The 26,962-nt window shown below is 43.7% G+C and overlaps 1 protein-coding gene across 2 annotated transcripts in view; it reads right to left on the reverse strand.

The window, feature by feature from the left end:
- Nucleotides 1–6,290: 6,290 nt before the first annotated feature.
- The window catches only part of C6 (complement C6), a 43,518-nt gene continuing 22,846 nt past the window's right edge, over nt 6,291–26,962 (reverse strand). For both annotated transcript variants that reach the window (XM_038402914.2, XM_043515151.1), the window contains 6 exons: nt 26,083–26,194; nt 24,745–24,877; nt 20,862–21,053; nt 19,000–19,090; nt 16,991–17,232; nt 6,291–7,844 (listed from right to left, as the gene is read on the reverse strand). In XM_038402914.2, the coding sequence (XP_038258842.1) occupies nt 7,663–7,844; nt 16,991–17,232; nt 19,000–19,090; nt 20,862–21,053; nt 24,745–24,877; nt 26,083–26,194 (952 nt within the window). In that variant the 3' untranslated portion in view covers nt 6,291–7,662. The remainder of the gene's footprint in view (nt 7,845–16,990; nt 17,233–18,999; nt 19,091–20,861; nt 21,054–24,744; nt 24,878–26,082; nt 26,195–26,962) is intronic.

Consider the following 26,962-nt stretch of genomic DNA (forward strand, 5'->3'; position numbering starts at 1 on the left):
TTGTTATTCTGTAAGTGCATGTACATAACTATATATAGAAACAGGTTTCAGAGTAGCAGCCGTGTTAGTCTGTATTCGCAAAAAGAAAAGGAGTACTTGTGGCACCTTAGAGACTAAAATTTATTAGAGCATAAGCTTTCGTGAGCTACAGCTCACTTCATCGGATGCATCCGATGAAGTGAGCTGTAGCTCACGAAAGCTTATGCTCTAATAAATTTGTTAGTCTCTAAGGTGCCACAAGTACTCCTTTTCTTTTTATATATAGAAAGTAAACTGTGCCAAATAAATGAGTTTTTGCCCCAAAGAGTTCACAATATAAAGGCTATGTAGCCCTTATTTAAATGGCCTAGTTCTATCCCATTGTTCTTCCAACTCAAGCAAACCACATGGTCCAACTGTCCTGTCTCAAGCAAAACCCAGTGGTCTCAGCAAAATCCAATGGTCTCACCAAATTGCACCACAAGGACCCAGCCATGTAAGCCACTTGGTTCAGATCAGTTCTCTACCCAGGCTATCTCTGCAGGTTCTGAGCCTCTGTTGTTCTCCTTGACAGTAGGAGAAGGAGTAGTATTACAGTAATACAGGAGTAGTAATACAGTAGTATTCCTAAAATAGGCTTGGTGATCTCTCTCCCCGCCACCAAGAAGAACAGACTTGGAGAAGGCTTGTTCTTTTCACTTAGATCTGGTCTCCAAGGTGCAATAGGATGGGTCACTTGCTCAACAGGTGGATGTTCTCTGTGGTTCTTTTATGCTCCTTGGAACGCAGTGACAATAAACCTTTTCCCTTTGTCGGGGCTGGAGAGAGGTCAGGTTGTCAGTCCTGCTACTAACGGAATAGTTTCAGGAAGCAGCATAGCAGGTTCAGTTCCTTGTTTCAAGGATAGTCGCTTTTTCCTTGCCTACTTATCCTCTATTCTCTAGCTAGCTTTCTTGTTCCTCCCCATGTCTGTGTGAGTGGCCATGCCAGTGGCATTTCTTTTATCTTTCTCACCATAAATAGGGAGTTCTAGTGGCAGTGGCCTCCACTCATAGCCTGTCGTCCCAAATACCTGCCTCAGGGGCTCACACTGGCTGGGAAAGGAGCCACATTCATGCACATGTGAGTGAATAAACATTCAAAAGTGTTGGGGTTGTGTTGGGTCTGTCAGGTCCTCTTCAGGAGAGAAATAGCGAATTGTCATAAATGGAACCATGGATATTTCAGCTTGTTGAGAAAGTTACAGTTTAATCAGTGTTTTCATTCTAAACTGTATTACTCTTTTCGTCTAAAAGTACCAACAGAGGAAGATTTCTTATACTAGATGGCTCTTAGCCGGCCGAAAGTCAGAATTTCCATCCTGCAGGAAAATTTGAAATTCTGAAAAAAATTAGTTCCATTTCAGAACAAAAAGTAGATTTTTTTGTGGAAAGAAAAATCCATAATAAATTCATTTTGAACTAATCAAAAGGTTTCATTTCAAAATGAAATTGACCCTGGGAGCTGAAGCTGTGAGGCTTCTGGCTCAACCATGGCTCCCAGCTTCCTTTCAGTCCAATAGGGTTGACAGGAGCTTAGAAGCCCTGGTAGTCAGGAGCCTTTTAGCTTGGGAGTTGGGGCTCCCAGCTCTGTGCCAAGGACCCTAGAAGCGCTGAGAACCCCCACGGTTTCCAGGCTGCCAGCTCTGAGGCAGGGAGCATTGAAGCCCTGGAATCCCAACCTTGGGACTGCCCATATAGCGAGGCTGCTCTGGAGATGCAGGACCTGGGAACCTGGGGCTTACCAGCAGTCCAGCAGGTGAGCTAGGAGGAAACCAGGCAGGTTTCTAAGGGAACTTTGCTTGTAGCTTGTCAAAGCTGATACGTGATTCTGCAAAACACGGCAGGTTTGACACATCAGCATTTTCTGATTAAATCCTGTTTTGCTAGAAATGTTATGCCCAGCTTTACTTTTCAGTCTAGCAAACACAAGGCTAAACAAGATCCAAGGCTAAACAAGGCTAAACAAGCTTGAAGGTAAAACTAGAAGAATTCAGACAAGAAACAAGGTACAGTTTTTTAAACAGAGAGGGTAAGTAACCATTTGAACAACTGACCTTGGGATATGAGTAGTAGATTCTCCATTGCTTGAGATCTTTAAATCAAGATTGGCAGTGTTCCAAAGGATATGTTCTAGCTCAATCAAAATTGTTGCAGGAATTACTGGGTGAAACGCTCATCTGTGTGATGCAGGGGGTTAGACCAGATGAACATAACGATCCCCCGCTAGCCTTAAAATCTATGTATCTATGAATCTATTCAGGTTTTATTCACCCAACTTCAAAAATCAGCCTGGGAGGAAATACGGATCTCCCAGGTCTTGCACTCTTATTCTTTAAAGGATTCCTCTTCCTCTTCTTTAAAGGAGCCCCATCCTGAAGACTTTACTCAGGCATAACTCCCATTGAAATCAGTGGGAATTTTGGATAAGTAAGATCTGTAAATGCAGCCCCTATCACTAGTGTCAGTCCAGCCTACACTGGATGAGGCTGTAAACAAACACCTAGAAGCTGCAAAGTGGCTGTCCCAGGTTCATTCACTGCTTGTGGCACCTTCTCCTGGTAATCCTCAGGATTAGCTCTGGCCAGGCATTGCACTCTCCCCTTGCGGCGTTTCTTCTATCGTCCTCTCTTTCTGCTGACCCCCTCTTGCTCTAGGAACTGCAGCTTCCTCTTTGTGACCTCTGGCCAGGTCTCTCCAGCGTTCCCCCATCTGGGGTAGGAAAGTCTCTCTTCACAAACAGGCTGAGGCAGTCTTCCTACTCACTGCCCTGCCGGTGCCACTTCATCAGTGGCTGGTAGGGGGACCCAGGCCCAGGTTCAGAGGCCCTCCCATTGGCAGCCAAGGTTTGACCTACCCCATACCTTGCTGCTTTTCCCCTCAGTCTTGTTTACTTCTCTGGCTCTCCCCCTTCTCTGAGCTTGCCAAGCCACAATCCCTCCCCTCCCAGGGAGTAACTGTAGGCTTCATGCCTCCTGCCCCCGACACACTTCCCTTCTCCCAGGGAGTGACTGGAGACTCCTTCCCTCCAGCCTCTTCTGTTGCAACTTCCTGGCTTATTTAGGCCCCTCCAGCTGAGTCTGCTTCCAATCAATTCCCTGCTCCCTGACTTCTCCTCCACGTGCAGCCTGTGGAGTTAATTGGCCTGACTGGCCATTTTAACCCCTTTGAGTCCTGTGTGGGGTGGACACGCTATCATAGTGGACTATATAAAACGACCTGGTTGACTTGACTTCCGAATACTGAAGTTTGTGCACTGCAAGAAGCACCATCTCAACCAGCACCCCAGTTATTTAGCAGTCCAAGCAGAGGCCAAGGGCTGAAGAAGCCCAGAGATAACCTATTTTCTCTTCCTCTGATGTGGCTCCTGCAGGTCAGGTGGGTAAGGCGTGGGTAAACTTGCACTAATGCTTTCTCTATTGTACTAATCCCATGGCGTCAGCTATTAGGGCTGGAAAACACCTTGCATTGACACCATATTCACTACAGAATGTCATTGCTCTTAAATGGTTTAGTCATGCTATATGAAAGGATGTGAAAACACATGATTAACTATATAGGCTAGGATTTTCAAAAGACTAAGGCAGGGGTTCTCAAACTTCATTGTACCGCAATTTCCTTCTGATGTGACCCCAGGCAGGTGGCCTATAACGTGAGCCAAGCCGCCCAGGGTAAAGCCCTCAGGCTTTGGCTTTGGCCCTTAGCTGTGGGGCTCAGGCTCTGGCCCCAGGCCCCAGCAAGTCTAAGCCAGCCTTGGTGATCCAATTAAAATGGGGTCATGACCCACTTTGGGGTCCTGACCCACAATTTGAGAACCGCTGGACTAAGGGATGGAATTTTGGCACCTAACTCCCTTGGGCTCCATTGTCCACCACATGCACCATGCGTTTGAATGATCCCATTTAAAAGATGCAGATTTCCCCTGGTGTTTCACATAGAGACTGTGGGAAGTCATGGAACAGCAAGTCTGCTTGACAATTTACAAAAGGAGATGGCTGCCTGCCAAGTAATTGGAATGCAGTTTCACAGGCATACATAACCCTACACAGCTCTGGGAGCAGTTTGAAAACAGCCCTTCAAATCAAGAAATATAACTGACCCCTCATATCAGAGGGTTTGTTTTAGTTAAGATTTAACTGAACAAAAAATATCATTTTGTAACTTTCTTCGTCAATTTAACTCCATAAGCAATGTCAACAGTCAGCACTAAGTGAGATGAGTTTTAAGCCCATATTATTCAGGCCACAAGCAGAAGTTGCTGGACAGAAATCTATGGAAGGACATAAAAACCATTCGTGCTGAACTGGAGCATTTAAGGAACCATTCAAGTCAACTGAATATGTAAATCTTTAGCTTGTCCGGAACTGTAGCAAGTTTAAATGCCATAGACCTTGTATGTAAAAAAATAATGATGGAGATTCTTGAGTGCAGCTTGTAGCTTTACATTAGAAACTGAGTCGGCTTCAAAGGGAATCAAGCTAGGACTAATGTCTACTACAGCAACAGATTTATCACACGCCAGTAAAAAGCAGCCCTCCATTACAGCCACAGAATGGGTCTACTGCACCTGCTGCAAAAGGTATGCATGTCTGCACATATATTGTAGCCATACAACCATTGGTCACAATTCCTGTTCTCTCTGATATTTTTACATTGAAAACACCTACCTTCATTGTCCCATATGCAGTGGTTGAGACTAAAAAGTCAGCATTCACAAGGTTACTACACAATCTGAGATACCCTAGTTTGCTATTCTAGGCACAGGGGAAAATCACTAACTGTGGTAACGATATGGTGGCTTGTTGGCAAATGTGGATTTTTTTTTTAAACATGACCATTGCATCCTCATTCCATACTACAAGATTGTAACTTATTTGGGGGACCGCTTCCTGGAAAAAAATAAACATTATTCAGTTCTTTCCTATGTCCTGATAGAGGAATCTATCATTTATGTAGAACTCAAAAATGTGACAGACCGTGACAATTTCTCAGTGAATTCCTCTTGTTTTAAGCAATCAAGTTGTGATACTAACTGTATTCCATGTGTTATACCTGTATTTTCATAATACAAATTTAGAAACAAACAAAAAGATGTTCTGGTGAACCTACTGCATTCACTGTAGGCTCTTACACTTAGTTTGGAAAATACTTTACCCTTCTTTTCTACAATAATGATGCTCAGGTAGGTTTTCTCTGTGCAACGGTGAAGCTTCTGTACAGGGACAGCTACCCTTTTGCCAATTTCTAGGTCTTAGAATCCATTGTTATCTTGATGGATTTTTTTCCTATGTGCTGCCTATCCAGGTGTTCTTCCTTGTGCCCAACTATAATGTAGGCCCCTGGGCACTGATCCATCAAACCAGACATTTATCTGGAGCTTACAATGACAAAGTAAATGAAACTTCTTTTGCTACTGACTGGGAAGTAACTGCCTCTCTAGTTACTTAATATAAAATTATTACAAAGAAAGTGTTTCTTCCAAAAAAGAAGAGAGAGACCTATCACAGGAAACAATAAAACTGAGCATTGTGTGGCAATTGTTGAGAAAGGAAGGAAGGTCTTGTGATTAAAGCACAGCACTGGAACTCAGCATGACTGGGGTGAAATCATGACTCTATTGAAGTCAATGGCAGAAATCCCAAAGACCTCAAAAGGCCAGGATTTCACCTTTGGATTCTATACTTAGCTCTTCTCATAACTTCCTCTGTATCTCCAGGCAAGTCGCTTAACCTCTCTGTGCTTTAATGTTCCTATCGGTAAAATGGACTCAACTACCATTACACAGATCAGAAAGAGAGGGTGAGGCTTAATTAACAAATATTTGTAAAGCACTTCTGAGATGGCAGGTGCTAGACAAGTGCAAGACTAGCAGTGTCTGAGCTCCTAAATATTTTAGAAATGCAAGAAAATAAATGAGGCAGGTGGGTTGTTATCACATAAAGCGTGAAAAATAATCACAACAAAAATGCCAGTTGGGATTTTGCTTAAAAAATGTCCTAGGTCAGATTTATATATAAAAAGGGCAGCTTTAAGATTAAAAAGCCAGGAACATCAGCAGCAGATCCTCACCCCCTATAGAGAGTCCAGGAGGTAGGGGTAGAGTCTGAAAGAAAGCATAAAGCTCTTTTAAAAAAGATCACTGGATCTGTGATCACTCTGAGAGCCAACTAGCCTTAGTAATAATAGGTAATCTGTGGAAGGTCTTGAGAATATGGAGACACTTGAGACAAACTGGAAACAGACAAGGTCAGGATATGTTAGTATTTATTTTAATTGTCTTTATTATAAATTTTAACACCACAACAAAATATTTTGGTCTATTTTGGCATAGGATTCCTCCCTTCCTTCCCCTGGGGTTCTACGTAGCCACTACTGGCTTAGTGGTTGTTAAGGTTTCACAGCTCCCCTGCTCTTAGAGCTAGTACCTCCTTGGGTGCAAAACTGCCATGCCATGTTTAGACTTAGTGGCCACTAAAACATGCCTCTGTTCCTGGATGAAGTCTGGAACTTGGCCCAGCTGAATGGCCAGATATAGGAGCAATACTGCATGATGCATCAGAGTTGCAATAAAATGTTGAGAACTGGCAAGTCTCATGATGTTAGTTGGTTTTCTCAAAGCTTCAGCTCACAGAATCAAGCAATTATGTTAGAAATTCAGCTCTTTCTGTTTTGAAAGCAAGTTTATAGCTCTCCTGGGGGGAAAGAAAAGCTTGAGGCTGTGAATCCTTAGAGGCTAAAAAACCCAAAAAACTCCAGAAGGCAAATAAAGAGATCCCCACATTTATTTTTTTTAAAAAATACCTGACTGTTCAGCAATCTCATGATTTTTGGAATGACTGCACCTGGCAGTGTTGTATACTGCTCATTGCATTGTTTAAAGTCTTCAGAACTGGGGGTAGTGCCTCTCTGTTTGACGGACCATCATTAAAGAAAATGTAAAGGTGCTGGGCCACCCAGAGTCCCCTTCATGTCTGAGAACTCCAGAACGGAGCTCAGCCAGTGAGAAAACAGGGACAGAGGAGACAGCCCTCAACCATCAACAAATCAGGATTTTGGAGGGTAGAGTTCCAAAAACTAGGGCAGAGGACCCAAACATCGCAGGGGTTAAAGGGCAGAATCCCCTCCCCACCACTAATCTAAAGCTGTTGATAGTAGGAAAGACCCTCAGTCCCAAAGCTCAAGGTAATTTTGAACAGATAATAAGACAATTTTCAGAGTAGCAGTGTGTTAGTCTGTATTTGCAAAAAGAAAAGGAGTACTTGTGGCACCTTAAAGACTAGTCCTCCTTTTCTTTTTGCAAATAAGAAAATTGCCATCCCTCTCTCTAGGAGCAACACAAGAATGTTACTGCAGCCAATGGGAGTAATTCTTGCAGCCCAACAGGGGTGCTTCACATGCAAGGTGGAGAGAGAGACAAAGGTAAAATCAGGCATAGTAGCGTGTAGGAAGTAGAGGGCTCATTTACATGAGATCCTTACTAACCTATGAGCAAGTTTGTAAATCCCAGCCACAGAGCTCTGGGGCTTTTTGCTGTTTTGATTTATTTGGGTAGTCAGCCAACCTTTCCTCAGGAGAGGCTGTCCTATGTTGCATGGCCTGAAGCATAAGGCCAAGTATATTTTTGGCTGCATAAGGCCCAAATACATTAATTCAAACAGTTCCCCTGATGGAGTACTTCTATTTTCATGCCGGCACATTTCATTGCTCCCACTGCACAGAGACTGGCTGTCCTTTTTCTACTTGTAGATTCCATTTGGATGCAATAAAGCTGGCTCTGAACCTTTGGACATTGGTAGGGTATCAGGCAGAAGCACTGTGATTGTGACTCTGTGAACAGACAGGTTTCAGTTTTAGTTGCAAATACCAGCAGGTGTGTATGTGCGAGCATGTATTTTAAAGTCTGGCAACATTTAAAAGAACTAGAAAGAGATAATGAAATTGCAGGTTGGCAGTATGACAATTCCAGACAGCCTTGGATATTAGTGTAGTGAGAATAGACACAACAGAAGTTTTAAGCATGTTATTTTCACAACATTGATCCATTCAAGAGCAAGTAAAATGTTAACCTAGCTGATCCATTTGTTTGTCAGGCCAGTTTCTATCTGCCCATGGATGTTTTGAACAAAGACATTATGGTGACTGTATACTTCCAATTACTTTCAAATGCAGCAATGCTGTGAAATGGATGCTTAAAACTTCTGTTGAGTCTGCTCATATTTCATTAAACCTTCTTTTATGTATCCTAGGCTCTCCACTACTGGCATGTGGGTGACTGTGATTTCATTACTCATTTTTAACAGGAACATCTTCTAATTTCTGACATTTTATCCCAGAAATTTTCCATCTAAGAAAATAGTTCTCCCTTTCCTCACTTAAAAATGTAAAATTTATTTATTCCCATTTTATTTGTTTCCATATATTATTTACATATCTTCTGTCTCCACAGTGATTCCCAACGCTCATCCTCAAGCTACCAAAGCTGGCCTCCAGCCTATGTCTATTTTGTGCTCATTGGAACATGTGTGGGAAACACTTACCATCATTAAGTTACAGCTACTATTCAAAAACTAGTTGAATGAGAGAACTGCACTATCATGAAGGCATAATACATTCTTAAGGATTTTAACCAAAATAATCTGTTTTAATGTCTCTACTGCATAGACAAGCCAAACTGGTTTGGAAACATGCAGGACTAAACTGTTTTGGAAATGTTTAGGTACAAAAGGTTTGAATATCAGAGTATCTACCTATCTCTGGAAAGCGAGAGGGTTTTTGTGCCTATCCACAACCAACCTATTACCCCAAATCAGCTTGAGATGTTCAGCCAAACCTATTCTGTATGAATTTATTGTGAGGAAATGATGGGCTGTCATGTTCTCTTTGGACTTCTCCATAGTTTGCTTCTGTGATCTTACTGAATGTTATTCTTTCACAAACAAGCTGCCCCCTCTGCTCTTTATGCTATCCAGAATGTGAGGTTTTCCTCTTTACTCCATCTTCTTTATATTTCTTCCTTCTCTCTGCCCCCGCCCAGATCTCTTCCCCTTCCCTCATCTCTCAGTACCCTCAACCTTGCTTGGCGATCTTCCTCACTATATAAATCACTTCTCGTCTGGCCCTGAATTTTTAAGGTTCAGCTTCTCTATGGGTACATCTACACTGCAATTGGAGGTGTGATTGCAGCTTGTGTAGGCATACCCAAATGTCGATCTAGCTAGAGTGGCTAGAAGCAGCTGGGAAGATGTGGTGGCAGAGAGTGTGGTGTGGGCTAGGAATGTACATAGAGGGGCCAGGGTTCTGGGCAGGCTTGTACAACCCATGATGCTCTGTCCTCACAACTATTTTTAGAGACACTAGCTAGATTAAAGTATTCTACTCGAGCTGGACTCACACCTCCAATTACAAAGCAGATATACCCTAAGATACAATGGACCAGTCCGAGGCACCAACTTTGCCAATTCCCAGGGGGTGCTCAACCCCCTCTCCACCCCAGGCCCCGCCCCCACTCCTCCCCTTCCCCCAAGCCCCCACCCTGCTTCTTCCTGCCCCTGCTCAGCCCCCACTCCACCTCTTCCTAGCCCTGCTCCTCCTCCATCCCCCCTGGCACGTCCTGCCCACTGCAATCAGCTGTTCAGCAGCGGGCAGGAGGTGTGGGAGGGAGAGAGAGGGGCTGATCAGTGGTGCCTGCCAGCGGGCAGGAGGGATGGGGGGAGGGGGAGGAGCTGATCTGCAGGGCTGCCAGTGGGTGCTGAATACCCATTATTTTTTTTCCAGTGGGTGCTCCAGCCCCTGAGCACCCTCTGAGTTGGAGCCTATGAACCAGACTCCAATTTCTTTTACAAGACTATAAATCCAAAGTAACTACATCACAAATAATGAAATTACTCTTCATTTACATCCGTGGGACTGAGACCAGATTTTGCCTTAACAATTCTCATTCCCCCTGATACTTCTGTTCCCTCACCCAACCCCAAACTCTCACTGACACACTGCCATTTTGTGTTCAGATTGGAAATGGCAGCCTCAAATCTGCCACATGGGGAGAAGAGTTCCCAGCTGATTTCTGAACAGTTGCATTCCTTCGTCCGGAGACACGTGACTCTCCAGAGAAGACATACAAATGTATGTGATTTTTAATTTTGAAAATCTGGAACTTTAGTAGCAGCGAGTAAAGCCCAATTAAGCATTGCCTTGGATTTATTGAGCCTTACAGTGGAAACAAACACTTTTTAATTAAATTTGTTTCTCTTCCAACCTTCTCCCCACTTCTTCACTCTCTCATTCTGGGCTGGGCCTCTAAGCAGTGCAGCACACAGCACACAGAGCAGGGGGTAAGGGGTACTGTGGGCACTTTAAGACACCTTTGTGTCCTTCTGTTCTTGCGCTACTCTGAGGAGTGGAGAGGGGCCTTTAGGAACTTATACAGTCATGGGGGCCTGTCTAAATTATAGAAGCCTCCCTGGGGCTGCCCTATTAGCTGCAGTGATGCCTAGAACCCCTGCAGAGCTGCATGCTACAGCCTCACTGCTGACACACACAGCATGGCCTCTAGTACTTCCCCTCTGCGGGGGTTGCAAGAGGGTCCGCAGGAGGCAGCTTCCCAGCTGTCCTTCCCCTCCCGTAGCCAGATATGGGGCTTTGGAGTCTCTTTTATGCCACTCCAGGTCTTTGACCCTGCATAAAGGGGCCGGAGCACCCAGTCTCTGAAAGTGAGTGGAGGAATGAATGTGGCTGTTGCCCATCCCTTTCCTGGCAAGGCTTCTCTGTGTGCTGTGTCAGCCAGCAAACATTTCACAAATTTACTGGAAAATCACTACTTCTCTCACCCTGTTACTCAGTAAATAGCAGAGTTGCACAATAATGTTTGTACACTAATCCTCATAGGGATTTCACAACAAACTCTTTATTAAAGAGTTCATTAAAGCTCTTAATAAATGTGGATTTCTCATACGTTATTTTTAAATTATACCATTAAGAAACCATTATGTAAAACAACAATACAGTCATGACTAAAAGATACATTGCTGCCTAAACCTATGCTACTCAGTAATACAGTGATTTAATGTAGCAATTCTGAAAGATTATATAATATTGCTTATATGGCATGAAACACAACACTAGAGGTTATGCTGTCATAAGAACAGAGGATCATATTGGTGGCTTAATTTCCAATATTAAAGCTACAGGTATGAATTGCCTTAAAAGATCAAGTTCCTGTAGGTCATCTTGTATCCCTGTTTAGTGACCAATGGGAAATGAATTTGGTGATCTCAGTTTGAGGTTCACACACACACACATGCGCACCCTCTCCCATCAACATAAATTACACTGGGTCAGATTCTGATTTTAATTCCACATAAGTAAATCCAGAGTAACTCTACTGATTACCAAACCTCAAAAGTATAGAATAAGGCAAGCAAAGCCAAGACAGTTACTCTGAATTGCACTGGGACAACAGAACAGGGCTCACTGTGTTTATGATGTACTGAAGTATCACTGTTTTTAAATGCAAATACACAGTAGTTAAAAATGTTTTCATTGATAAGAACCAGGGGCTGGATTCTCTTTGCCCTACAACGTGTGTAGCCATTCACAACTATGCAGAACGAGTGTAAAATAATCAGAATGGTAATGTTTTACTCCCACTTTGCACTGGCTTAAATGACCACACAAGTTGCAGTGAACAGAGAAGTAAGCCCTAAGCCCTGGTCTACACTAGGCATTGAGGTCGAATTTAGCAGCGTTAAATCGATGTAACCCTGCACTCGTCCACATGACGAAGCCTTTTTTTTCGACTTAAAGGGCTCTTAAAATCGATTTCCTTACTCCACCCCCGACAAGGGGATTAGCACTGAAATTGGTTTTGCTGGGTCGAATTTGGGGTACTGTGGACGCAATTAGACGGTATTGGCCTCCGGGAGCTATCCCAGAGTGCTCCATTGTGACCACTCTGGACAGCACTCTCAACTCAGATGCACTGACCAGGTAGACAGGAAAAGTCCCGCGAACTTTTGAATTTCAATTTCCTGTTTGACCAGTGTGGCAAGCTGCAGGTGACCATGCAGAGCTCATCAGCAGAGGTGACCATGATGGAGTCCCAGAATTGCAAAAGCGCTCCAGCATGGACCGAACGGGATGTACGGGATCTGATCGCTGTATGGGGAGAGGAATCTGTGCTATCAGAACTACGTTCCAGTTTTCAAAATGCCAGAACGTTTATGAAAATCTCCCAGGGCATGAAGGACAGAGGCCATAACAGGGACCCGAAGCAGTGCCGCGTGAAACTTAAGGAGCTGAGGCAAGCCTACCAGAAAACCAGAGAGGCCAACAGCCACTCCTGGTCAGAGCCCCAAACATGCCACTTCTATGATGAGCTGCATGCCATTTTAGGGGGTTCAGCCACCACTACCCCAGCCGTGTTGTTTGACTCCTTCAATGGAGATGGAGGCAACATGGAAGCAGGTTTTGGGGACGAGGAAGACGATGATGAGAAGGCTGTAGATAGCTCACAGCAAACAAGCGGAGAAATTGGTTTTCCTGACGGCCAGAAACTGTTTCTCACCCTGGAGCCAGTATCCCCTGAACCCATCCACGGCTGCCTCCCGGACCCACCAAGCGGAGAAGGGACCTCTGGCGAGTGTACCTTTTAAAATACTATAAAAGGTTTAAAAGCCAGCATGTTTGATGATTAATTTGCCCTGGCATTCGCGGCTCTCCTGGATATACTCCCAAAGCCTTTGCAAAAGGTTTCTGGGGAGGGCAGCCTTATTCCATCCACTATGGTAGGACACTTTACCACTCCAGGCCAGTAGCACGTACTCGGGAATCATTGTAGAACAAAGCATTGCAGTGTATGTTTGCTGGCGTTCAAACATCTGTTCTTTATCTCTCTGTGTTATCCTCAGGAGAGTGATATCATTCATGGTCACCTGGTTGAAATAGGGTGCTTTTCTTAAGGGGACATTGAGAGGTGCCCATTCCTGCTGAGTTGTTTGCAGGAAATGTTCCCCGCTGTTAACCATGCGGCGGGGAGGGAGGGGAAGGAGGCAGAATGCGACCTTGGAACGAAAGCACATGTGTTATGTATGTAATGTTAACATCAAGGTTTACCATGAAAGAGAGAGTACCCATTATTCTATAAAAATGTGTCTTTTTAAATACCACTGTCCCTTTTTTTTCCTCCACCAGCTGCATGTGTTTCAAGGATCACAGGATCTTCTCCCTCCCAGAGGCTAGCAAAGATTAGAAGGCGAAAAAAACGCACTCGCGATGAAATGTTCTCTGAGCTCATGCTGTCCTCCCACACTGACAGAGCAAAGATGAATGCATGGAGGCGGACAATATCAGAGTGCAGGAAAGCACAAAATGACCGGGAGGAGAGGTGGCGGGCTGAAGAGAGTAAGTGGCGGGTTGAAGAGAGGGCTGAAGCTGAATGGTGGCAGCAGCATGATGAGAGGAGGCAGGATGCAATGCTGAGGCTGCTGGAGGATCAAACTAATATGCTCCATGGTATGGAGCTCGTATGGTTGAGCTGCAGGAAAGGCAGCAGGAGCACAGACCGCTACTACAACCCCTGTGTAACCAACCGCCCTCCTCCCCAAGTTCCATAGCCTCCTCACCCAGACGCCCAAGAATGCGGTGGGGGGACCTCCGGCCACCCAGCCACTCCACTCCAGAGGATTGCCCAAGTAACAGAAGGCTGGCATTCAATAAGTTTTAAAATTTTTAAAGTGCTGTGTGGCCTTGTCCTTCCCTCCTCCAGCACCCCTTCTGCGCTATCTTGGTAATTATCCGCCTATTTGTGTGATGAATTAATAAAGAATGCATGAATGTGAAGCAACAATGACTTTATTGCCTCTGCAAGCGGTGATCGAAGGGAGGTGGGGAGGGTGGTTAGCTTACAGGGAAGTAGAGTGAACCAAGGGGCGGGGGATTTCATCAAGGAGAAACAAACAAAACTTTCACACCGTAGCCTGGCCAGTCATGAAACTGGTTTTCAAAGCTTCTCTGATGCACACTGCGCCCTCCTGTGCTCTTCTAACTGCCCTGGTGTCTGGCTGTGCATAACCAGCAGCCAGGCGATTTGCCTCAACCTCCCACCCCACCATAAATGTCTCCCCCTTACTCTCACACATATTGTGGAGCACACAGCAGTAATAACAGTGGGAATATTGGTTTTGCTGAGGTCTAACCGAGTCAGTAAACTGCACCAACATGCTTTTAAACGTCCAAATGCACATTCTACCACCATTCTGCACTTGCTCAGCCTGTAGTTGAACAGCTCCTGACTACTCTCCAGGCTGCCTATGTATGGCTTCATGAGCCATGGCATTAAGGGGTAGGCTGGGTCCCCAAGGATAACTATAGGCATTTCAACATCCCCAACGGTTATTTTCTGGTCTGGGAAGAAAGTCCCTTCCTGTAGCTTTTGAAACAGACCAGAGTTCCTGAAGATGCGAGCGTCATGTACCTTTCCCGGCCATCCCATGTTGATGTTGGTGAAACGTTCCTTGTGATCCACCAGTGCTTGCAGCACTATTGAAAAGTACACCTTGCGGTTTATGTACTCGCTGGCTTGGTGCTCCGGTGCCAAGATAGGGATATGGGTTCCGTCTATGGCCCCACCACAGTTAGGGAATCCCATTGCAGCAAAGCCATCCACTATGACCTGCACATTTCCCAGGGTCACTACCCTTGATATCAGCAGATCTTTGATTGCGTTGGCTACTTGCATCACAGCAACACCCCCAGTAGATTTGCCCACTCCAAATTGATTCCCGACTGACCGGTAGCTGTCTGGCGTTGCAAGCTTCCACAGGGCTATTGCCACTCGCTTCTCAACCATGAGGGCTGCTCTCATCTTGGTATTCTTGCGCTTCAGGGCAGGGGAAAGCAAGTCTCAAAGTTCCATGAAAGTGCCCTTATGCATGCGAAAGTTTCGCAGCCACTGGAATCGTACCAGACCTGCAACAGTATGTGGTCCCACCAGTCTGTGCTTGTTTCCCAAGCCCAGAATAAGCATTCCACCGCATGAACTTGCCCCATTAGCACCATGATGCCCACATTGGCAGGGCCCGTGCTTTGAGAGAAGTCTGTGTCCATGTACTCATCACTCTCGTCACCGCGCTGATGTCACCTACTCGCCCGGTTTCGCTTTGCCAGGTTCTGGTGCTGCATATACTGCTGGATAATGCATGTGCTGTTTAATGTGCTCCTAATTGCCAAAGTGATCTGAGCGGGCTCCATGCCTGCCGTGGTATGGCGTCTGCACAGAAAAAAGGCACGGAACGATTGTCTGCTGTTGCCCTGACGGAGGGAGGGGCAACTGACGACATGGCTTACAGGGTTGGTTTACAGGGAATTAAAATCAACAAAGGGGGTGGCTTTGCGAGAAACTGAATGGCTCCCTCAAGGATAGAACTCAAAACCTCAAGGATAGAACTCAAAATTGGGTTTAGCAGGCCGTTGATTTCACACAGGGAGGGAGGAGAAAATGAATACAAAGCAAATCTGGTCTATTTCTTGTTTTGAGCCACTTCATCTATCTTTATACATCATGCTGGCAGCAGACTGTGCAGTACGACCGCTAGCCATCATCACCTCCTGGGTGTTCGGCAAAGACGGTGCAGTATGACTACTGGTCATCGTCTTCTGCTGGCTGCAAATTAAAAGACAGTGCACTGCTGGTAGGACTCAATCGCCATGAGACGAAACAAGGGAAATGACCTGGCTGAGTCACTCCCATGTTTGCCCAGGAGCCCAGTTAAAAGAGCACCCAGGACTATGTCGACAACAGCTACTAGTCATACTGCACTGTCTGCTGCCAAAAGGCAATAAACTGCTGCTGTGTAGCAATGCAGTACCACGTCTGCCAGCACCCAGGAGACATACAGTGACGGTTAGCTGAGCAGGCTCCATGGTTGCCATGGTACGGCGTCTGCACCGGTAACTCAAGAAAAAAGGCGCAAAACGATTGTCTGCCCTTGCTTTTACAGAGGGAGGGAGGGAACGGGGGCCTGATGATATGTACCCAGAACCACCCGCCACAATGTTTTAGCCCCATCAGGCACTGGGATTTCTACCCAATATTCAAATGGGCGGTGGAGACTGCGGGAACTGTGGGATAGCTACCCACAGTGCAAAGCTCAGGAAGTCGACAGTTGCCTCGGTACTGTGGATACAGTCGGCTGACTACATGCACTTAGAGCTTTTGTGTGGGGACACACACACTCGACTGTATAAAAACGCTTTTTACAAAACCGACTTCTATAAATTCGACCTAATTTCGTAGTGTAGACATACCCAAAATGTCTAGGTTATATGGCACCCTTCATTGCAACCTGACCACCACTGAAAAGGAGTTAATTTGCTAACCTTCTATTGCTAGAGACTCGGACTCATACCTAGTTTAGGGATGCAGGAAAATAAATGTCGCCAAATTTAGCTTTGAAGTAAGCAGCTACATCTCCTGTTGGTGTTAAGGGACTTATCTCATTGGTCCTTCATGACGCTTGGATACAAGGTGCTGTGTAAACAATAAATACTTACAGTTTCCATATCATTTGACCCATCTGCAATATTCAGAGACTTGTAGTCTTTAATCACATAGGAACGTATCCTGTCCCTCCATCTGTCTCCTTTGTTGTGGCAGCACAAAGGGGATGGAAACTTGACTTAGCTTGGGAGTCCCTTTGCATGGGGGGGCAGGTGTCCCCAAATGGCATACCGCTGGTGTGGCCAGCTCTACACCCCTTTCAAGTGTGGGGGAAGTGCTGAGGAACAGACCTGCAGCTGCTCTAATTCATGCCAGGGATAGAAAGCTACCTGTGCCTCCCTGCTCTTCTCATCTAGGAGTAGCTCAGGTACACCTTAGAATGTAGACCAGAATGACTGTGAATCTCACTCTTAGAGCAGTAATGTGGAGGTCAAATTTTCGATTCAGAGTTTAAAATCTCAATAAAGCACAGTCATACCTGAACACTTTTCCCAGTCGTAGCATGTGTCATATCCACAGAGCTCTTTCTTTGAGCTACTTGTTGAAAGCTTTGCCCTTTCAATGGCCCAGTTCAGGTTGGTGTCGCCATGACAGGGGCCAGAATGCAAGAAATGGAGTGGCTGCTCATTAAGGCATTTTTCAGCTAAATACTGACAGCTGGGCTTTGTAGAGGGACTTTCAGAAATGGCATGTAGTACACAGACATCTTCAGAGTAGTGGCTGCCAAGAGACAAAAACAAAAATGTTACAGGAGACTGGAGAAAATGAAGGCACATGTCAAACCCTACACATTCCAGCAGCATTGACATTGCTCCTGTGCAGTTAAATCAGGGCCATCATTATAACAAACAGCTGCATGTCTATCTTAGGTACTTATACACCCCCCCATACTACAGTATCCAAGTACCTCATAGTCTTTGATGTAGTTATTCCCACAACACTCCTGTGAGGTAGGGAAGTGCTAGTCTCCCCATTTTACAGATGGGAAACTGAGGCACAGAGAGCCTTGGCCAAGTTCACACAAGATGTCTGTGGCAGAGCAGGAATTAAACCCATGTTTCCCATGGCCCTACCTAATGCTCTAACACTGCACAATCTTTCCTCTCCTGATTGTCTCGATGACAGTCCACCACACTTACATCCTTATTATATCTTGCAAATAATTAGATGCTAAACATTCTTCAAGATAACAATTTGTTCCCTTGGCTCCTCAGGGGCCTGAGCAGCTATTGAGTAAACAGACAGTGTTTCTTTCTAAAACTAAATCAGCAGTGTTCTTGGCTTACTTTAAGCCTGGTGCTTTTCTGTGCTTTTTGTGATATGGTGATGTTCCAAAAATTAAAGTTTAGGTCTAGAGTTCAGGAGAATCCATTTTCCCCCCCATTTCTTTTCTAAAGTGGCTTGCTCTCCACACCACCATTCTCTGATTTGTGATTCCTCTTTGGAAATGGTCGAGGTTCCCTGTTCCTGTGTATCCTTTCTTCCTACAGATGGCTTGACAAGCCCACAATTATTTATATCTGGGATAGCAGCACAAGAGATTTCCTCCAAATGCCAACAAATGCGACATCAGAGTAGGTTATAAAAGGACCAGTAAGTAAAAAACTCCTGTGACCAAACACATCTGTTTAACAAAGTTCGAGGTTGTTGTTGGTTTTTTTAGCCAGTTAGAATAAGCCAAGCTGGATAATTAGTTACACTCAAATTAATCAGTCTGGCAGAAGTGAACCATTATCACTGGGTCAGTTTCTCAGCTGGTGAAAATCAGTATCTCTCCCCTGACTTCAGGGCAGCCATGTCAATTCACACCAACTGAGGATTTGACCAAATATGTTTGGGGAAAGCCAGAGGAATATGGGTTTTGTATTCCTATAATTGGCCTTAGGAAGATGGGGCAAACTGATCTGGAAAAAAACAATCACCAGAAGACTCTTCACTTATCCCTGCAAAAATTCACAGGAGTTCAGCAAGTCTGGCTGCTGACTTCAAACATGGCACAACCCAGGACTTCCCTGGCGTCTGAGGCCTTCCGTGTGCTCTGCCCCACACTCACCTGATGGAAGTCCCAAACACAGGAGACATAAAACCCAAGAGCTGACCCAATGGCAACTATCAAAAGCAGACCTGGTGAGACTCCACATGGGTAACGCAGGCTGATAGGAAAACTAGGTGGCTGACGTCTTAGAAGTCAGTGGCTAGAAAGAAGTTAGGCGAGGGGGAGGGAAGAATGGAAGCCTGCAGGTCTAGATGGCGGGGGATGTGGCAGATCTGATCTGCAGAAACAGCTGCGAGCTCATGGATTTCACAGGTGAAGAAATGGCTGTATTTTGGACACCGTGTTGTGGCTGTTTTGCTCATGTCTGGAACAGGCTGCAAGAATGCCATAGTTGTTCTCATCCTTAACTTTCCTGTTGTTTCATGTTCACAATGAATCATTCCACCGTAAAGCAACTGTGGGTTTATATCCAAATTCTGTGTATACCTTACCCACAATCATGTGCTGGAGACATGCAAACACATTGAGATCCAACCTGTTTTTGTCCTGGGCTGCAGTTACCTCTAGCTTTAGTTTGCTCATCTGAAAAAGACAGAAGGGTATTGTCAGAGCTACTCCCTGAAATAACTGATAAAAAGATTAACAGAAACTAGAAATCTGCCCTCAAAGCTAGAGTGAGCTTATTTTAATTTAGCCTAACCTCCCATAACAAGATGTTGATGGCTGTTACAAAAAGGACTGTGATCAATTGCTCTCCGTGTCCTCTTTAGGTAGGACAAGTAGTAATGGGCTTAATCTGCGGCAAGGGAGATTTAGATTAGATATTAAGAAAAACTTTCTAACTATATGGGTAGTTAAGTTCTGGAATTGGTTCCGAGGGAGACTGTGGAATTGCCATCATTGGATGTTTTTCAGAACAGGTTAGACAAACTTCTGTCAGGAATGGTCTAGGTTTACTTGATCCTGCCTCAGAGCAAGGGGGTGGATTTGATGACTTCTTCCAGCCCTACATTTCTATGTGTCTATAATTACAGGCCTTATTTTTTCTCCTTTAAAAATGCACTTCTAAATATTAGATGTCACATGAAATATCACCCACGTTAAATATTAAGAAGCTCAAGGCTCCTCAGCCTGCAGTTATCTGGGTTGGATGTAAAAGAACATATCTTTATAACAGGGTCAGTGGTGATGATATTCCGTGTTTAAGAAAATAGACAAGTGCCGTTGAAGAGATGGGAGGAGAGTGCTAAGCAACTGGCAAAGGAATTTGCCTGGATGAGAAGAAAAGTTGCTGAGTATGTAAAGAAAATGATGAGCAGTCTGGTATAGCCAGAGAGACAAAACACAAAGTGCTGCAGAGAAGAACGGTGAACCAGACAGTAAGCAATCAGCTTCATAGCACATTTACTTTCCAGACTAGGCAAGCTCCACAAGAACAGTTCTGGGGACAGGTGGGGATTAGGGGAGTACGACACACCATAATATATGAAATAGATTAGACAATACTAATGAAACTATTGCATGGTCTGGAGACCTTGTAAGCTACAGCCCAGTCATAAATTTCCCTTTATGAGCAAGCTAATGGAAAAGGAAGCCAAAACAGTGTCAGCTGCCAGTAACCTGTACTCCTCTCAGTCAGGTTTCAGGGCAAGGCATGGTATTTAGAGAATGAATTGCTGTGGTGGATGGTCTCCTCTTGTCCACAGAAGCTGTGGAAGCACATCTTTATGGCATTTGATACTGGCGATCGCCACATATGCCTGAACTGCCTCCAAAAAGCTGCAAGGATGAACCCAAAAATGGCTCAGGTGCTTCCTCTCATCAAAAGCAGAGGTCCATTATGGATGACTGTACCTTCACCTCCAAAGCCCGCATGTGCACAGTCTCACAAGGGTGAATTGATCTATATGAAGCTACGGGGAAAGCTGGTAAGATAACCCAAGCTGAGGTTTCAGCACTATGCAGGTGACATCCTGTTCTATATTTCCTTTGCATCAAACATAAATACCACCATCTCCTAGCTTTCACAATGCCTAGGAAGTACCGCTGAAGAAAAAAGTCCATCTGCAGCCTAACAACTTCACTGCTAACAAGTGATAGGTTATAACTCAGTCATAAGTATGAACTCTATATAGGAATAATCGTATGAAATTCTATGGCCTATGTTACACAGGAGGCCAAACCAGATGATTATAACGATCCTTTCTGGCTTTAAAATTTGCCACACATCATAAAATGCTCCACAGTTAGTTAAATCTGATCTGAGTTACACTGTTAAAAAAAGTGATTGATCCCACCCTGTTATTGGAAATAAAAAAAATATACTAGTCACAGGCAGAGCAGGGGTACTAACCTTTTTCACAGGTAAGTGATCTCAATATAGCAGGTGTCCATGATACCTCTTTCCTACAAGTGTACTGCTTTCCACCAGTGACAATGTAGCCAGCTGGGCAGTGCAGCTGGATGGTTTCCCCGACCTTGTATTCATTTTTAAATGGGGAGATTGTGACGCCCTCAGATACTGATGGTTTAGGGCACATTGATGCTATGGTAAAGAGACAATTCAAATAAGTATATCATTTTGTAGTAATAAACACGGTAATTAAAGTGTGTAAAATGGATCCATTTAAAAATGTTATGACCGTTTTCAAAATAACGCTGACCTCTTTCATTTGAGATTCTAAAATTTGGCTTTTTTTTTTTTTTTAAAAACTCACAATTTTGAGTTTTGAAAAATTTTGACCTGTTCTCATGGTAACATTCCATACATTACTTTTGTCTATCAGTTACTAAAAAGGAATAGGTTTCAAAGTAGCAGCCATGTTAGTCCGTATTCGCAAAAATAAAAGGAATACTTGTGGCACCTTAGAGACTAACAAATTTATTTGAGCATAAGCTTTCGTGAGCTACAGCTCACTTCATCGGATGCATTTGGTGGAAAATACAGAGGGGAGATTGATATACACACACAGAGAACATGAAACAATGGGTTTTATCATATACACTGTAAGGAGAGTGATCACTTAAGATAAGCCATCACCAGCAGCAGGGGGGGAAAGGAGGAAAACCTTTCATGGTGACAAGCAGGTAGGCTATTTCCAGCAGTTAACAAAAATATCTGACGAACAGTGGGGGGGTGGGGTGGGGGGGAGAAATAATATGGGGAAATAGTTTTACTTTGTGTAATGACTCATCCATTCCCAGTCTCTATTCAAGCCTAAGTTAATTGTATCCAGTTTGCAAATTAATTCCAATTCAGCAGTCTCTCGTTGGAGTCTGTTTTTGAAGTTTTTTTGTTGAAGGATAGTCACCCTCAGGTCTGTAATCAAGTGACCGGAGAGATTGAAGTGTTCTCCAACTGGTTTTTGAATGTTATAATTCTTGACATCTGATTTGTGTCCATTTATTCTTTTACGTAGAGACTGTCCACTTTGACCAATGTACATGGCAGAGGGGCATTGCTGGCACATGATGGTATATATCACATTGGTAGATGCGCAGGTGAACGAGCCTCTGATAGTGTGGCTGATGTGATTAGGCCCTATGATGGTGTCCCCTGAATAGATATGTGGACAGAGTTGGCAACGGGCTTTGTTGCAAGGATAGGTTCCTGGGTTAGTGGTTCTGTTGTGTGGTGTGTGGTTGCTGGTGAGTATTCGCTTCAGATTGGGGGGCTGTCTGTAAGCAAGGACTGGCCTGTCTCCCAAGATCTGTGAGAGTGATGGGTCGTCCTTCAGGATAGGTTGTAGATCCTTGATGATGCGTTGGAGAGGTTTTAGTTGGGGGCTGAAGGTGATGGCTAGTGGCGTTCTGTTGTTTTCTTTGTTGGGCCTGTCCTGTAGTAGGTGACTTCTGGGTACTCTACTGGCTCTGTCAATCTGTTTTTCCACTTCAGCAGGTGGGTATTGTAGTTTTAGGAATGCATGATAGAGATCTTGTAGGTGTTTGTCTCTGTCTGAGGGGTTGGAGCAAATGCGGTTATATCGTAGAGCTTGGCTGTAGACAATGGTTCGTGTGGTATGATCTGGATGAAAGTTAGAGGCATGTAGGTAGGAATAGCAGTCAGTAGGTTTCCGATATAGGGTGGTGTTTATGTGACCATCGCTTATTAGCACTGTAGTGTCCAGGAAGTGGATCTCTTGTGTGGACTGGTCCAGGATGAGGTTGATGGTGGGATGGAAATTGTTGAAATCCTGGTGGAATTCCTCAAGGGCTTCTTTTCCATGGGTCCAGATGATGAAGATGTCATCAATGTAGCGCAAGTAGAGTAGGGGCATTAGGAGACGAGAGTGAGGAAGCATTGTTCTAAGTCAGCCATAAAAATGTTGGCATACTGTGGGGCCATGCGGGTACCCATCGCAGTGCCGCTGATTTGAAGGTATACATTGTCCCCAAATGTGAAATAGTTATGGGTGAGGACAAAGTCACAAAGTTCAGCCACCAGGTTAGCCGTGACATTATCGGGGATAGTGTTCCTGACGGCTTGTAGTCCATCTTTGTGTGGAATGTTGGTGTAGAGGGCTTCTACATCCGTAGTGGCTAGGATGGCATTTTTAGGAAGATCACGAATGGATTGTAGTTTCCTCAGGAAGTCAGTGGTGTCTCGAAGATAGCTAAGAGTGCTGGTAACGTAGGGTCTGAGGAGGGAGTCTACATAGCCAGACAATCCTGCTGTCAGGGTGCCAATGTCTGAGATGATGGGGCATCCAGGATTTCCAGGTTAATGGATCTTGGGAAGCAGATAGAATGCCCCTCTGCCATGTACATTGGTCAAACTGGACAGTCTCTACGTAAAAGAATAAATGGACACAAATCAGATGTCAAGAATTATAACATTCAAAAACCAGTTGGAGAACACTTCAATCTCTGCAGTCACTTGATTACAGACCTGAGGGTGGCTATCCTTCAACAAAAAAACTTCAGAAACAGACTCCAACGAGAGACTGCTGAATTGGAATTAATTTGCAAACTGGATACAATTAACTTAGGCTTGAATAGAGACTGGGAATGATTGAGTCATTACACAAAGTAAAACTATTTCCCCATGTTATTTCTCTCCCCTACCCTACCCCCCACTGTTCGTCAGATATTCTTGTTAACTGCTGGAAATAGCCTACCTGCTTGTCACCATGAAAGGTTTTCCTCCTTTCCCCCCCTGCTGCTGGTGATGGCTTATCTTAAGTGATCACTCTCCTTACAGTGTGTATGATAAAACCCATTGTTTCATGTTCTCTGTGTGTGTATATCAATCTCCCCTCTGTATTTTCCACCAAATGCATCCGATGAAGTGAGCTGTAGCTCACGAAAGCTTATGCTCAAATAAATTTGTTAGTCTCTAAGGTGCCACAAGAACTCCTTTTCTTTTTTTAAAAAGGAATAATAAAAATGTTTATAAAGTATGCCTAATGGCTTAATAAGACTTGTAGAAAGCTGGTACAGCATGTTACAAATATTAAAAACAGGCAATTAGAGAATCTTATCAAACTATTTACAATATATAATTTTTAATAAAGTGCATGGTGGTAGAAAGGTTGTAAATATATTCAATAAAAATTCATGTTCAAATGTAGAACCCGAAGATTCAAATCAATGTAAATGCATTGGGTTCTTGCTGTCTATTTGAATCTCTCTCATTGATAGATTCAGAATAACTTTTAGCTTTACTTGTTGATTAGACTGTGAGCACATCAGGATATAGACTTTATGGCTGAGATTTCCAAAACAGTCTAGGAGGCTTAGACACACATCTTCCATAGAAATTAATGGAAGAGCAATGTGTAAGTTCCCTAGAGACTGCTTTGGAAATCTCATCCTATATAACTTGTGTGTCTGTCCAATGCTGAGAATGCTAGTTTGTTCAATCTGATTGTCATAATCAGATATGCTCACTTGGATAGGTCTGGAAGTGAAATGCAAGTACTGTTGCTGAAGACATTTAAAATCAGACTAGAAAAGGAACTGGAAAGTATCTGTCTTCAGGTTTTCTATAGTACCCAGCAGAATAGTATCTTATTGTGTATAGAATATGCTATAGGAACAATCCTGCATTGGAAAGGGAACAAATACGGTGGCCCAGTAGGTCTTTGTGATCTCTAACTTCTATCAATCATTAATTTCTTCTTAAGACACTATTACAGATTATTTTATTAAAAATGGAACCATTCTATTGCCATTCTAATATATATATTCTCCTCCTGAGTTTTGTTGTTGAGCCTAACTGTTCTCCTCTTTCTTACATTGGCACTCAACAGGCTGCTGTGCCCAGGTATGATCTGGTAGACACCTGAGGAACTGATAGCCAATGAGATCATATCCAGTCATGCAGGCGATTTCAGCTTCTTCTCCAAATGCATAATGATTCTTTTCATTCTACAATTAAATCAAATCCTTGGTAAGTGAAATACTCACTGACATAAGAAATAGGTTCTCAGGAACATAGTACTGCAATTGTCATAACAATTTTCTTTTCTTTCTCTGATGCGAAAGCCATGCATCCCCATTTATCTGTCCATCCAGGCGCTAATATTGTCCTGCATTCACCCCATTAGTATCAACACACTGGTTACAAAAGTAGGGCTCACAAAGAATGCTGTGTGAATTGGGTCCTATATCCTTCACCCATCCTTGCTTTAGTTGTTGCTGAGATCTTTCACAAATCTGTGACTGGGAGCAAGCCACCGCAGAAAGGGGAGTCTTGTAGCTTGCCCTCTATTCAGCAGTATGACTGTTAACACATTGGGTATGCAAGATCTATCTCTATATTCACATGCTGGTAAAAGGTCTACTAAAGAAACTAAAAATATTGATCCCAGAAATGTAAAAAAAATTGTTTAGTGCTGCCTATGCATGATTTTCTACTACCCATTTGTGGTGCATACATGGACATGCATCAATATCTCAGCAATAGGGCTTCCTTTGACTTTTAAATCTCTCACAGTTTTTCTCTTTGCAGTAGATTTGTATATTCAGTCTCATCTGTTAAGCTCTTACTGGAGGAAGCAGTAAGTTCTCATCAGTCATTCAAACACCTAGCTGATTGTATGCTGCTCCTTGTCCTATCGCGTCCAGTAAGCCAAAACGCCCAAAGTGAAGATGAAATATTAATTTAGTGATTGAGAGACGGGGAAGGGATTTTTAGGGGCAGCAAGAAAACAATCAATGAAAAAAACATGGAAAAGAAAACCAGTAGGAAAAAGCCCCCAAATAATAGAAGATTTTGGGGAAAAAAAGGAGTAAAGTTGGTAAGAAAGAAAATTTAAATTAAAAATCTCTATTTGAAAGTGCACCCACTAATGCCAGCCTAGCTTTTGTGATGTTTTATACCCCAAACACTGTACGTAGTACCAGCTTCTAATCAGTTAGAAAAATGTATTTATTAAATAAAGTGGAATCATGTTGTTCAAACTGGGTCATGTACTAATATTTGGATACAATTAGCGGAAATAAAGTTTTGTAGAATGTGAACTAGTTTTGTGAACCCAACAAGGGTTTGTGAGGCTTGTCAAACCTGGAGCTTTTTGAAGCTCTCCATCCTTGCACATCACCCATTATCCCAGGCGTTACAACCCTCTCACCCTGAGAAATCCATTTTTTGGTGGGGATGGCTTAAGACATCCAGTCTCTGGTTCACCAATGAAAACATCCACTTCCTTTCTTGCTTCATTGTCATTTATACATGGCGCCCCTCTGAAAAATAAGAGTTTGTAGTTAAGGATGCAAATTAAGGAGGGGTTAAAGTAGATTGAAACAATAGGGAGAGTTCTCATAACATAAGCCAAGGGGGAAGAGAAGCTGGCAGGGACTACTGCTCCCTGAAACCAGGAAAGGCAAGGGGGAGCTGGGTTTTCTTTCCTCCTTCACTCCCCTACTATAACCCATTGAAACTAAGGGAAAGAATACCATGTGTTGACAAGGGCCAAATTGGCAGAAAGCAGCCCACGTAATAGAGTAGCAGATATTGGGCCAAATTCTCTGCTGACATCATAACTTCCCTGGACTAGCAGAGAATTTTACCCATTTAATTTTCTTGAATTAGGAGAAACAGGGCAAGGAGGACAGTGCTGAACCTCTAAGAAGTGACTATGAGCTCAAGTGGTTTGGTCACTGTTAGGGTTCATCATGGATTCGTTGGGTCATATGGAATGCAATCAAAAGTCCCTGACTATCCAGTTCAGGCAAGGACTGAGGCAGCCCTCAGTGCGTGGATATGAGTAGGCTTGGCAGAACTAGATTTTAATTTATTTTTATAATTAGGGTGAATAATATCAATGTTTATTTTAAGCCCATTTTCATTTATATTGACTAAATTTTCATAGTTGTGGAAAACTATGGGTGGGGGGTGTCTGACAACTATTTAATGGCAGCCATTGAGATTTAAAATTTAAAGTTTTATAACTGTTAAAACACAAACTGTCAACATCACATTTCAAAGTAAATATCTTTAAATCAAACTCT

Source organism: Dermochelys coriacea, chromosome 5 (genome assembly GCF_009764565.3).
Source record: "Dermochelys coriacea isolate rDerCor1 chromosome 5, rDerCor1.pri.v4, whole genome shotgun sequence".
Classification (NCBI taxonomy): Eukaryota; Metazoa; Chordata; order Testudines; family Dermochelyidae; genus Dermochelys; species Dermochelys coriacea.